At 36.9% G+C, this 12,819-nt stretch overlaps 1 protein-coding gene across 4 annotated transcripts in view; it reads right to left on the minus strand.

Moving 5' to 3' along the window:
* ZFAT (zinc finger and AT-hook domain containing) overlaps positions 1-12,819 on the minus strand; it is a 271,413-nt gene that overhangs the window by 217,575 nt on the left and 41,019 nt on the right. For all 4 annotated transcript variants that reach the window (XM_027860422.1, XM_027860423.1, XM_027860424.1 and 1 more), the window contains one exon: positions 90-266. In XM_027860422.1, coding sequence (XP_027716223.1) covers positions 90-266 — 177 coding nt within the window. The remainder of the gene's footprint in view (positions 1-89; positions 267-12,819) is intronic.

Consider the following 12,819-nt stretch of genomic DNA (forward strand, 5'->3'; position numbering starts at 1 on the left):
ATAGATAGATAGATAGATAGATAGATAGATAGATAGATAGATAGATAGATAGACAGACAGATAGATAGATAGACACATTCTGCCCATACCTTCTCCACTTTTGTGCTGATTGGTAGGTTCAGTAGTAGTAAGTGGCCTGAGTGGAATAATGATATCATCAATATTAACTCCTTCTTCTTTGTGCTTTTCAGATGCATGTGAAAGTAGTTCTGACTGACTCGGTGAAAATAAGTTACAAAATTTACACATGAAGATGGAATGTTGTTCTGCAGGAGAAGAAAAAATAACATACACATTACTTGGGAAATCATATACTTCCTATTAATAAAGATACTAAGACATGCATTAAATAATTTTTTAAAAGGCAGAACTATTCAACTCATATTTTGCTTTTATTTTTTTTCTACCAAGGTGAAGAATCTCCCCGTTGGATTACATAAAACAAAAATGCTGGAGCTCTGCAAGGGTGCATGGGCTATTTCCAAAAGTAATGAGTTCTTCATCACTAAAGGTTCTGAAGAAGAGGCTTGCTTTCAGACCTCTGAGACACCTTCCAGCTCCATAATTCTGTGATAGTTCTTCTCAATAGCAATTCATTCTGACTCACATCTAGCCCAATGCCATGCACAGAGTAAGCAGCCAAGAAATGTCTATTGCATTGAAATGAATTAAATGAGCAACTAATAAAGGTGTTTGCTTTAACACAGTGTTCCAGGATTATGGCATGCACTAATTTCCTGGTAATATTAGTTCATAATGATGTCCCTTTGATACTTCAGAATTTAGATTCTTTGAATGGAGCAGATCCAAGATGGCAGAGTACAGGCAGCAACCCAACTGGACCTTCCCCAATATTCCCCTCCCAACATCTTTAAAATAACATCTCAAATCAAATTTTGGAGGAGCAGAGACAACAAAAGGTCAGGGTGAGACATTTTTCCAGTCTAAGACAACTTAGGAGATCCACAGAAGAGGTCAGTGACACCAGAGTGGAGGCCTGTCCAGAACTCACTTACTCAGCAGCAATACCAGGTGTGATGTTGCAGTTGTCAGCAGCAGCAGCTTGGGGGATTCTCAGCTCAAAGATGGTAAGGGAGTCAGACAACTGCTAACAAGAGGTTACAGACAGCCCTTGACCTAATCCTGACTGCACTGGGTGCAAATGGCTCTGATTGGTAACTCTATTGCCCATACACAGTTCTGGATCTCGATTCCAGAGGAGAAAGGTGTTCTTGTGGTCAGTCACAAGGGAGCTGGGGCCCTGGTCAAAGCTCCAAGGCAAAGAGAAGTGAGAGCACTTGGGGTTAAAGAAGAAGGGACCTGGTCACAGTTTCAAAGCCAAAAAGATCACTAGTGTAGTGGCTGCAGTGGAACAGAGGTCCTTCCTGTGTATAGACCAAGACAGCAGTGACCAAACCTCTCCCAGGATCACACCACCTTGAAAACAACAAAAACTTGTGAACCCCTGGAACTAGCTCTGAAAACAGGGAGCCAAAAAAGCCTGAAACTGAGACAGGGCCCCCCCCCCCCCCCCCCCCCGGTGAGCAGAGCCCAACTTCAATATAAAGTTCAAAGTCAAGATATAAGCTGGGAAAATGAGCAAACAACAATATAAGAACTTGACCATATAAAGCTAGTCCGGAGGAAGGGAAGACCAAGATATAAACTCAGAAGAAGATAACGATGTGAAAACAGCTACCAAAAAAAGCCTCAAAGAAAAATGCTAATTGGACCCAAACTCAATAGGAATTCTAGGAAGAGCTAAAGAAAAAGATAAGAGTGGTAGAGGAAAAACTGGGAAAAGAAAGGAAAATGATGCAAGAAAATTATGAAAAGAAAATTAACAGCTTGGTAAAAGAGGCACAAACAAATACGGAAGAAAATAATACCTTAAACAGAATTGACCAAATGGTAAAGGAGGCACAAAAATTCACTGAAGAAAAGAATTCCTTAAAAAACAGAACTAATGGAAAAAAGAGGTATCAACACTCACTGAAGAAAATAATTCCTTGAAAATTAGAATTGGACAAGTAGAAGCTAATGACTCCATGAGACACCAAGAAACAATCAAAATCAAAAGAATCAAAAAAATAGAAGTATGAAATATCTCACTGTAAAAACAACTTATCTGGAAAACAGATCCAGGAAGGATAATTTAAGAAATACTGGACTACCTGAAAGCCATGATTAAAAAAAACAAACAAACAAAGCCTAGATATCATATTTCAAGAAATTATCAAGGAAAACTGCCTTGATACTCTAGAACCAGATGATAAAACAGAAATTAAAATAGAAATTCATCACCTACTAAAAGAGATCCCAAAATGAAAACTCCCAGGAATATTGTAGCCAAATTTCAGAGCTCTCAGGTCAAGGAGAAAACATTGCAAGCAGCCAGAGAGAAACAATTTAAACATCATCAAGATTACACAAGATTTAGCAGCTTCTATATTAAAGAAGCAGAGGGCTTGGAATATGATATTGCAAAAGGCAAAGGAGATAGAATTACAAGCAAGAATAACCTACCCGGGAAAACTGAGTATAATCCTTGATGGGGGAGAGGGGGAAAGTGGGGAGAGAAAGGGGAGATGGATATTTAATGAAATAGACAACTTTCACAAATTCAAGAAAAGACCAGAGCTAATAGAGAATCTGACATTCAAACATAAGATTCAAGAGAAGCATAAAAAGGTAAACATGAAAGAGAAATCATAAGGGTCTTAATATGTTTAAACTGTTTTCATTCTTATATAAGAAGATGATACTTGTAATTCCTAAAAGCTTTATCATTACTAAGAGAATACAAAGATAGAATGCATGTGTGTAAGCTTATTAGGTCAGAGATTACCACCCCCCCCAAAAAAAAACAATAGCGGAATGGATTAGAAACCAGAATCCAACCCATATCTTTTTTTAGTTACTGATGTGTAGACTGATATCTAACCACATGTTCTTTCATCCTGTATTAATTACTGAAGTAGATTTTTCTTAACCAAATATATTAGTGGCAGAAGTAAAAACTAAAGCTCAGTCTTTCTGACTCCCAGGCCAGTGCTTTTTCACACAATATTAGCCTTCTAAAAACACATGCCAATACCAACAAAAGGCACAAAAAGTTCAATATATTGCCAGATAACAATGCATTAACTAGTAACAGTAAAATCATCTGTGTATTATAATCAAATACAAATCTCCCTCATCTTTCATTAGACCTTATCATTCCCTCAGGATATCATCCTATAATTCTGTTCTCTTTGCCTACCAAACTCCGGAAAAAGCTGTCTACACTTGCTGCCTCACTTACTTTCCTCTCTTTTACTCCTTTGCAATCTGGCTTCCAAGTTCAACATTCCAGTGAAACTGCTCTCCTCAAAGATATCAAAGAGTTATCAATTGCCATAGCTGATGATATGCTGTGTCTTCATCTTTCTCCACCCACCTGCTGCATTTGACCATGGTAGCCACCTCCTTCTGGCTAATATCTCCTCTGGGATTTTATGATTCCACTCTCTCTTGGTTCTCCTTACCAGCCCTTCTCTGTCTCCTTTGCTGACTCACTACATCACTGGTCCTAACTATGGGTGTTCCCCAATGCTCTGTCCTGTTCTTTTCTCTCTATATTCTTTTTCTGTCTTAGTAACCTCATTAGCTCCCATGGTTTTAATGTCTATGCAACTGATTCACAAATTACACACACAGACACAGACACACACACACACACTCACATTCATTATGTGTGTACATATACAACATGTATATATGTATGTTTATAATCATCTCCTACATCAGAATTTGAGCTCCTTGTGAATAGAGATTCTTTTACTCTTTATAGTTGTGTTCACATCATCTAGCACAGAGCCCAGCTATATAATAAGGACTTGAGTAATTGATGAGAAAAATACTCCACCCAAACCCGATGCCACTTTCTATATAGATTTAGAGCTGGAAGGAACCTTAGAAATTTTCTAATCCAATTCTTTCATTTCTGAGAAGACAAAATTGAGACTTCAAGAAGCTAAGTGATTTGCCCAGTAACAAAAACTATAAGACACAAGAGAGAACATTTAAGCCAATGTCCTGACTCCAAATCCCACAGTATTCCATTTCACCACAAGGCCTCTCCCAGGCAAGTTAAATGATGCCATAGGCCATCATTGCCTCCAAAAATAACAGCTGTTCTTTCTATCTCAAGACAGCATGGTTTGGGGCGTAAAGTCAACGCTCAAATGTTTGAAAACCATGAAATCACTCAATCTTAAGGTAAATTTAATGAAAACGGAAATATGAAAGATGTGGTGCAAAAACAAACAGGCACGCTCTGATTTCTAACTTCTTTTTTCCTTACTATATGAGTCAGGAGAAAGCATGAAGAACTTGAAAGAACGTTGTTCTGCTTTTCAATTCTAAGACAAAGTGAAGTGATATTAATACAATTACTACAAAAATTTAGTTAAATCGAAGTAATTTTGTTGGAACAACATTATACTTTAGGACACTTTTTTACTTTAACAAGAAATTTTCCATATGCAAAGAGTTAAAATTTACAGATGAAAACTTATTCTTTTTTGGTTGCCATATATTTTAATACACCTTTCAAGGAGAGGTTCTTTATTCCTTGACATTGCTGAATTTTTTGAGAATCATAGAATGTATCTATTAACTAGTTATCCCAATTGGTCTTCCTTGCTTCTGGGAAGGGATTGAGAGAAGAGAAGAAAGAGAGTGTCCAGCCAGGTGGAATTTAATATAAACAATATCTCTCCCCTTCTCTTACTATTTTAAGCTATTACAGTTTGAATTTTGACTGACCAGGAACAGAACTCTCATTTGCAGCACTGTTCCTATGGAACTAAATGACATAACTTGTTTTCTCAAAAATTCTAGGAGGTCATATATGGCTAGGACACAAGTCACTATAGAAAAGTCCCAACTAGTATGTATTAGAGTCCTACTACTAAATGTTTTCTGACTTCAGGGTAGGTATTTTTTTAAACAAATGCCTGGGTTTACAGTTGCTCAGGCAGCATGTCTTAGAATGAGACTTATGCACAGGCGAACACATTCATGTCCACTACTTCAGGGAGATGGAATAGAGAGAAAATAAAACCATTCAACTCCTATTTTGTTTCTGTCTTATTTGACAAGGAGAATGGTCTTCAGAATGGAACAAACAGAGTTAAAAGAAAATTGAAGTTAGGTGAAGTTTGCAGGTTTGTTACAAACCTAACAATTCCAAATGAGTTCGAGTCTCTTGGTCTAGAAGAATTACCCTCTTGTACACTTACAGATATGGTTTCTGAACCACTCAGGTATAACCACAAAAGTGTAGAAAAGAAAGTTAAAAAAAAAAGATGCCACATATTGAAGACAGGCAAAAATGGTCATTTGTTTCTACAAACTGGAACTGGGTGAGTCTGGTATTAGTTCCTGGCAACCAGGGTTTCTGAATACTTGGAAAGGGAACCAGTAATCACCAGCATAGTTTGACTAATAGACAGACTTAGTCACATAAGATTAAGCACCTTTCCTTCTTTTAACCAAATTATTAAACAGATACATCAGGAAAGTGCTATTACCATTTTTAGCAACATGAATTTATTAAGCACCCCCTATGTGTCAGGCACTGTGGCAAGCACTGAAGCTAAAATGAAAGGCAAAAACACTCTTTGCCCTAAAAAAAAAAATCTACATTCTAATATGGAAAACAACATGAAAACAACTGTACATATAAATATATGTAACATGTTTGTATGGAATATATATATTAAATTTACTATATTTCCATTTGCTTTATATATATAAATTATATATATATTTATAAATTAAACGTATATATATAAACTTTGCTTCCATTTATTATATAGTATACATTTATTCAATATATACAAACAAAAATGTATATGTACATATATACATTTATATGTATATGTGTGGGTATAGACAGACATACACACAGAGTAAAAAGAAGATAAACTAGCAGAGAATGAAGTGGAGGGTGGTGGGGTGAAGCAACAGAAGGAAGGGTTTAGACTAAATCTTTAAGGAACCAAGTCAAGTCAACAAGCATTTATTAAGCACCTACTATATGTCATGCACCGTGGTGAGCAGGGAAGGCATTCTAGGCATGTGGGAAAGACACCCTCTAAAAAGGTATAGTGCCATGTAAGAGAAATGACAAGAAGGCTAATGTTGTGGGATCACAGTGTACGTGACACATAAGAAAACTGGAAAAGCAGGAAAGGGGTAGGCTATGAAAGGGTTTAAATGGCAGAGAACTTTATAGTTGATCCTGGAGGCAAGAGGGAAACACTAAAGGTCATTCATTGGGGGAAGTGGGGAATGACATGGTCAGTTTTTTACTTCAGCTGTATGAAAAATGAATTGAAGTTCAGAGAAACAATGATAAGAGATGAATTACACAGAGATGAATTAGACTTATTGCAAAAGTCCAAGCAAGAAGTGATAAGGACTTGTACTCTTGTAGCATCTGTTTGAGTGGTAAGAAAGGGATGTATAAAATTGATATTTTGAAGGTAGAAATGACAAGATTTAGCAATCGAATGGATATATGGAGTGAGTGGCACGAGAAGAGGCAAGGAAACACTGAGGTTGCAAAGGTAGTTGGGAGAATGATGGTACCTTCTACAATAATGGAGAAGTTTGGAAGAGGGAAAGACTTAGAAGGGGAGGATGAGTTCAATTTTGGACATTTTCCATTAACATCTCTGCTTGGTTTGACTCCAGGGATCATTGTGTCTCTCCTAGGATAAACTGATCTCCTGAAATCTCAACACCATGCACACTGACTCAGGTTTTGATACTCAACTGTCCTCTCTCATTGCAGGGCTGGAGAGCAAAGCAATAAGCTCCTCCCAGAGCCTTCCTTTATAGAGGACTTAGAACTTTCCAAATAACTCTCCATTTTCCACAAGCTTGGTTTCAACTCTACCAAAAATCATGCCTCCATTTAGGTACCAGCTGGTGATACGCCCCTTCTCCCACACCATTTTTCTGCTTCCTTTTGCATGTTGTCTTAACCCATTAGATTGTAAGCTCCTTGAAGGCAAGAACTATCTTTCTTTTTCTTATTTATATCCTCAGCACTTAACACAGTGCCTGGTACATAGCAGGCACCAAATAAAATTATTTTACTGAATTGAATTGAATGTTAAGTTTGAGACACCTATGTCCAAGAGGCAGATAGTAATGGAAGACTGGAGCTCAGGAGAAAGGTTAGCACTGAATATACAGATCCGAAAATCACCTCTATAGAAATGATAATTGAATCCACTATGCCAATGAGGTCAACAAGGGAGATAGGACAGGTGGAGAAAAGAAGAGAGTCTAGGATTAAGACTTAGAAAAGACCCTCAGTTAGTCATATAATCTGGATGAAGATCCAGGAAAAGAGATAGACAGGTAGAATGAGAATCAGAAGGGAGCAATGTTACGAAAACTTAGCAAAGAGAGAATATCAAAGAAAAGAGGGTAATGGACCTTCTGTCAGTTTCAGAGAGGTCAAAAAGGATAAGGATTTGGGAAGGTGGCAGAAGGCCATTAGTTTTGGCACTGGTTAAACCACACTAAGTGAAAAAAAAAATAAAATTATACACTACTTCATATTTGTCCCCCCAAAACCATTTCAAATAACGCCTACAGTTACTAAAATGCCCATGCCATTTGACTCGGCAATTCTATTGCAAAGGACATATTCCAAGGCAGTCAATGTCTTTAAGAAGAAAAGTCCAATATAAATAAAAATGTAACTGTACTTCTTGTGATAGCAAAGAACTGTAAACAAGATAGATATACATCATATGAGGAATGGCTAAACAAACTGTAGAACAGGAACGAAAAAAAATTACTGTGCTACAAGAAATTAATGAATACAGGAAAACAACTAGAAACTAAAGGGGTGCCGATCAATTGGGGGATTACTGAACAAATTATAGCATATATGAACATGAGAGAAATGATTATTAGTAACCAATGATTTAGGGAAATCCCTTTTTCCAAAGTCCTGATTTTTAAAGTTCAGTCTCTTGAAGGACATTGCTGATAACAAGATCGGATTCTGTTGTTCAGGCCCCACCCACTTGGAGTAACTATTGTGTTCCACTCAGGTTTGGGTGATGATAAATTCTTTAAATAGACTGCCCAAGGCTGTCATAACTTAAGAACTAAATGACATAATCAAAGTTCAGGTCCAGCCCCCATTGTTTCATTCTATCATTGTTAGTCAATCAAAATTGATTTCCACCCTTGGGAACACGCCCCTCCCAAAAGGGCATGGAGGCCATAAGCCACCATTAGGGTCTTTGGTCTAAGAGACAGATGGCCAAATGACCATCATTTTATTAAAATGCTGACATCATTAATAAAATGACTAAATTACCCAGAAATTATGTTTCCTCAACCTTTTTAAATGCCACAAATACAAGGGAACACTATTTTGCTATAAAAAAATGACAAAAGCAACAGTTTCAGAGAAATCTGGAAAGGCTTGTAAAAACTGATACAGAGTGAGGTAAGTAGAATCAGAAAAATTTATACAGTAACAAAAACAGCATACAGATTAGCAACTTTGAAAGACTTAAGAACTCTAATCAACACAATAACCACGCATGATTGCAGAGGACTAGTGATAAAACATGCTAACCACTTTCTGAAAGAGAGGAGATGGACTCAGGGTATAGAATGAAACATGAATTTTCTAGACATGGCCAATGTAGGAATTTCTTTTTCTTGATTATGAAATTTGTTACAAGAGTTCTGTTTTTCTTTTTTTCCCCCTTGGAGGAAGAGGAAAGAAAAATATATTTTTGTTCATTGAAAAAAAAGTAAATTTTAAAATGATAAATACAGAGATGTATAGAAAGATTTAAATGAAATAATACAAGATGAAGTAAGCAGAGGTAGGATAATACTCTACATAATGACTACAATAATGTAAATGGAAAGAGTAATGTCAACAAAAAAAATTAAAACTAAATAGCTATGAAATCATACATTCTAAACTTTGCCCCAAAGAAGACATATGAAATTAATGTCCCTCACTCATTTGCAAAAGTAAGAGACCATGGGTTTGGAATATCACATGAGTCAGACATTTTTAATATGCTTCTTCCTTTTCTGAAACTTTTTCTATCTTTCTTTCTTTACACTTTTTTATAAGGGATGGGACTGCTGGAGGGAGGAATAGAGATGGGAGGGATGGAGGGGGAATATAGATGATACAAAAAGAAAACGTCTTTAAATTTTATATTTTTATAAAGTCTTCTAATAGCTATCCACAAAACATTGAATTGATTATCAGACAACAAACATTTTATTAAGCATTTACTGTGTGCCAGGCACTATGCTAAGCATTGAAAATACAAAGAAAAAAACAAACAAACAAACAAACATGGTCCCTGACCTCAAGGAGCTCACATTGTAATGGGGGAAGCAACAGTGTGGGGGAGGGAGGGGAGAGAGAAAGAGGGAAAGGAAGAGAGAAAAAGAGAGGGGGGGATTATATTTATAGTATATATACATATACATCTATATATATACATATACACACACAATGCATACATTGTATACATGTACTATGTGATATTTCAAACCCATGGTCTTCTACTTTGCAAAGGAGTAAGGGACATACTATTTTATGTGTCTTCTTTGGGGCAAAGTTTTGTCATTTTAATTTCATAGCTATTTAATTTTAATTTTTTTGTTGGTATTATTCTTTCCATTTACATTGTTGTAGTCATTGTGTATGGTGTTATCATGCCTTTGCTTACTTCACTTTGTATCAGTTCATACAAATCTTTCCATACTTCTCTGTATTCATCATTTTTAAAAAGTTTAATTTTTCCAATGAACAAAAATCTATTTCTTTTTCTTCCCCCTTCCCCCCAGGAGGGGAAAAATAAAAATAAAACTCATAACAAATATGCATAGGTAATCTCAGCAAAGGGGATGTGGAACAAAGAACTGAGAAAGGCCTCCTGCACACCTGTGAAATTTGAGCTGACTCCTGAAGGAAACCTCATGCTGTTGAACTTGAGAATTTGACATATAAGTCATCCAATTAGTATCAGATCTAATAGGAAACGAGAAACAAACACCACACCCTAAAACTACATTGCTACACAGAATACAAAACTAGTTTAAAAAGCATTACTCACAGGAGCATAAATCCCAACCTGCATTTAAAGAAAGGAGTATTGTATGAGCAAGAAGCTGAAGATAATGACCTGATATTGTACTCCTCTACAAAACAATTAATCAAATAGAAATTTTCAATATACCTATTTTTTTATGCTGGGAAATTATAATTAGTTATAGAACATGAATTATAAATGCTAAGAGTGATAACTAGCAAACAAAACTTGAAATGAAAACCAGGACCCCAAAGAACATAAGCAATAAGAAGTATCTTCCAATACTAAAATGGCATATCAACTCCAAGCCCACTATTATTTCACATCCGAGTCAAAGCATTGTTTCTGCACTGATTTTAAGTAGTTTTATGATGCTCATTATTCATGTATGCATTATTGCTACAAGGCCCAGTAGAAGAGCAAAGGACTTGAAGGCATAAGATCTGAGTTCCACTTCCAACCCTCAATGGTGTATGACTTGGAGCAAATCACTGAAGCTCTCTGAGGCACATAGAGGGAGTGTACTATAGTGGAAAGAAACAATAAATCAAGAATAAACAAGTATTTATTAAGTTCCTACTATGTGCTAAGTACTAAACTAGTCACTGATGATACAAATACAAAAAGGAAATAATCCCTATGCCCAACAAGTCAATCTACTGCGAAAGATAGGTACAAACACAAATGAATGAATATAATGATGATAAACACAAATGAATATAAAGTAATTACATTCTAGATGGTTTATGAGAGAGTACATTAGCACTTGGTGGGAGGAGGAATCAACAAAGGTTTCATGTAAAAGGTACAGCTTGAACTACATCCTGAAAGACAAGAGGGATTCTATGAGGGGGATGGTGAGGAAGCAGTGCCTGACAGACTGGGTATTGTACCAGGGAATGGCCAGGAAAGAAACATACAGATGGAGTGTCATGTGTGAGGAACAGAAAGAAGTCTAAATATGTTATACTGCAAAGTGTAGGAGGGAAAATAACATCCAATGAGGCTAGAAAGATAACTTGAGGTCAAGTTGTGAGAGAAGTTGTGAAGGTAAATTTCTACCTTCAGTATGGCAACTGACTGGATATGTGGGGTGAGAGAGAGTAAAAGAGTCAAGGATAATGCTGAGATAATGAATCTGGGAGATTAAAAAGTGGTAGTACCTTCAACAGAAACAGGAAACCCTGGAATAGGTGAGGACATAGGAGGTGGGGAGGATAAGGAGCTCAGTTTTGGACATGCTGAGTTAACAGGCATGAAATCTGAAAATCAAATAGGCAATTGGTAATATGGGACTGAATTTCAGAGAGACTGGGGTTGTAGAGATCTAGAAGTCATCTGCAGAGAGATGAAAATTAAATCCACAAGAGCTGATGAAGTTTTCAAGAGAGAAAAGGTAGAACCAACGTTGGAGATCTTGAAACAGAGGACCTAAATTCAAAACTTGACTCTGCTACTTATTACTGTTGTATAGTCATTAAACCCCTCAGGGTCTCAATTTGCTCAACTGTAAAATAATGGAGGTAGGAATGAAGATCTGCCTTTTAGCTCTAGATCTCATAATACTACAAAGTTTCTTCATTGGTAAACTGAAGAACATAATACTTGTACTTTCTATCTTATAGGATTACTGCAAGAAATAAGGTCTATTTACTAAAAAGTACCATATAATGGTGAGTTAAGATACAAAAGGTGTGGTTCTAAGTCAAGCCAATATGTTCCTTACATGTAGTAAAATTGGCAATTTGCTGGCTTTCTCTTCCTAATTCCATCAAGTTTTAAGGAAGATGTATGGAAGTACTTCTCAGAATATTATTCAGCTATTCCTGAGAGACCATGGAAAGATGAAAAATTTATGCCCATTGACCAACATGCACTACTTTTCTCAATTAACAAAGACTTATGGTATTCTGTTCTCAGCACTGTGTCAAGCATTGTGGGAGATGCAGGAGTATTACCTATGAGGGAGGGTGCTAGCCAGAGTGTAGCACAGTGATTCCAGGGGCAACTAGATATAGTATGGCAAGTCAATACCTACCAGGAGCCCACCCACTCCACCACATAAGCTAAGCTAGTTCTTTCCCTAAGATGCAAGGAAGCTGTCCCTAGCACTTGAATGGTCCAAGGAGCTGGGTCTCAGGCCCTGTTTCTTGGAAACTTTCTGGTGGCTTCAGACTGGTTGGTGTGGCTTCCCAGTCACCTAACAATATAAAAGAGGCCTGCCCTTCAGACTTGGTGGACGTCTCAAAGCTTCAGCATTTCCTCCCCTGTTAACCTGATGACGAGATGCCTCATCTTCCCAAATCAAGGCTATATCTTTGTTGAGTTTTCTTTCTAGTGAAGGAGGAAGTAAAACTAAGGACTGAGCCTTCATGATGGCCAGTCAAGGAGAAGAGTGCAGGAAGCGCAAGAGAGGTCAAAAAACTTAGGAATAATCATAGAATCTCAGATTTGTGAAGGTCCTCAGAAGTCACCTAACCTCTACTACCGAAATGAAGATCCTGTTTGTGACATTCCCAGGAAGTAGTCAGGGAAGCAGGTAATGAATCAAGGGGAGTCAGGATAGAAAAAAAGAAAAGCATAGTCAATTGTGTGAGATGCAGAGGTTTAAGGAAAAAATACCATGGCCTTTAGCAATATTATTGGTAACCTTTAGAAGAACAATTTTCAT

Source organism: Vombatus ursinus, unplaced genomic scaffold (genome assembly GCF_900497805.2).
Source record: "Vombatus ursinus unplaced genomic scaffold, bare-nosed wombat genome assembly UNPS02014180.1, whole genome shotgun sequence".
NCBI lineage: Eukaryota > Metazoa > Chordata > Mammalia > Diprotodontia > Vombatidae > Vombatus > Vombatus ursinus.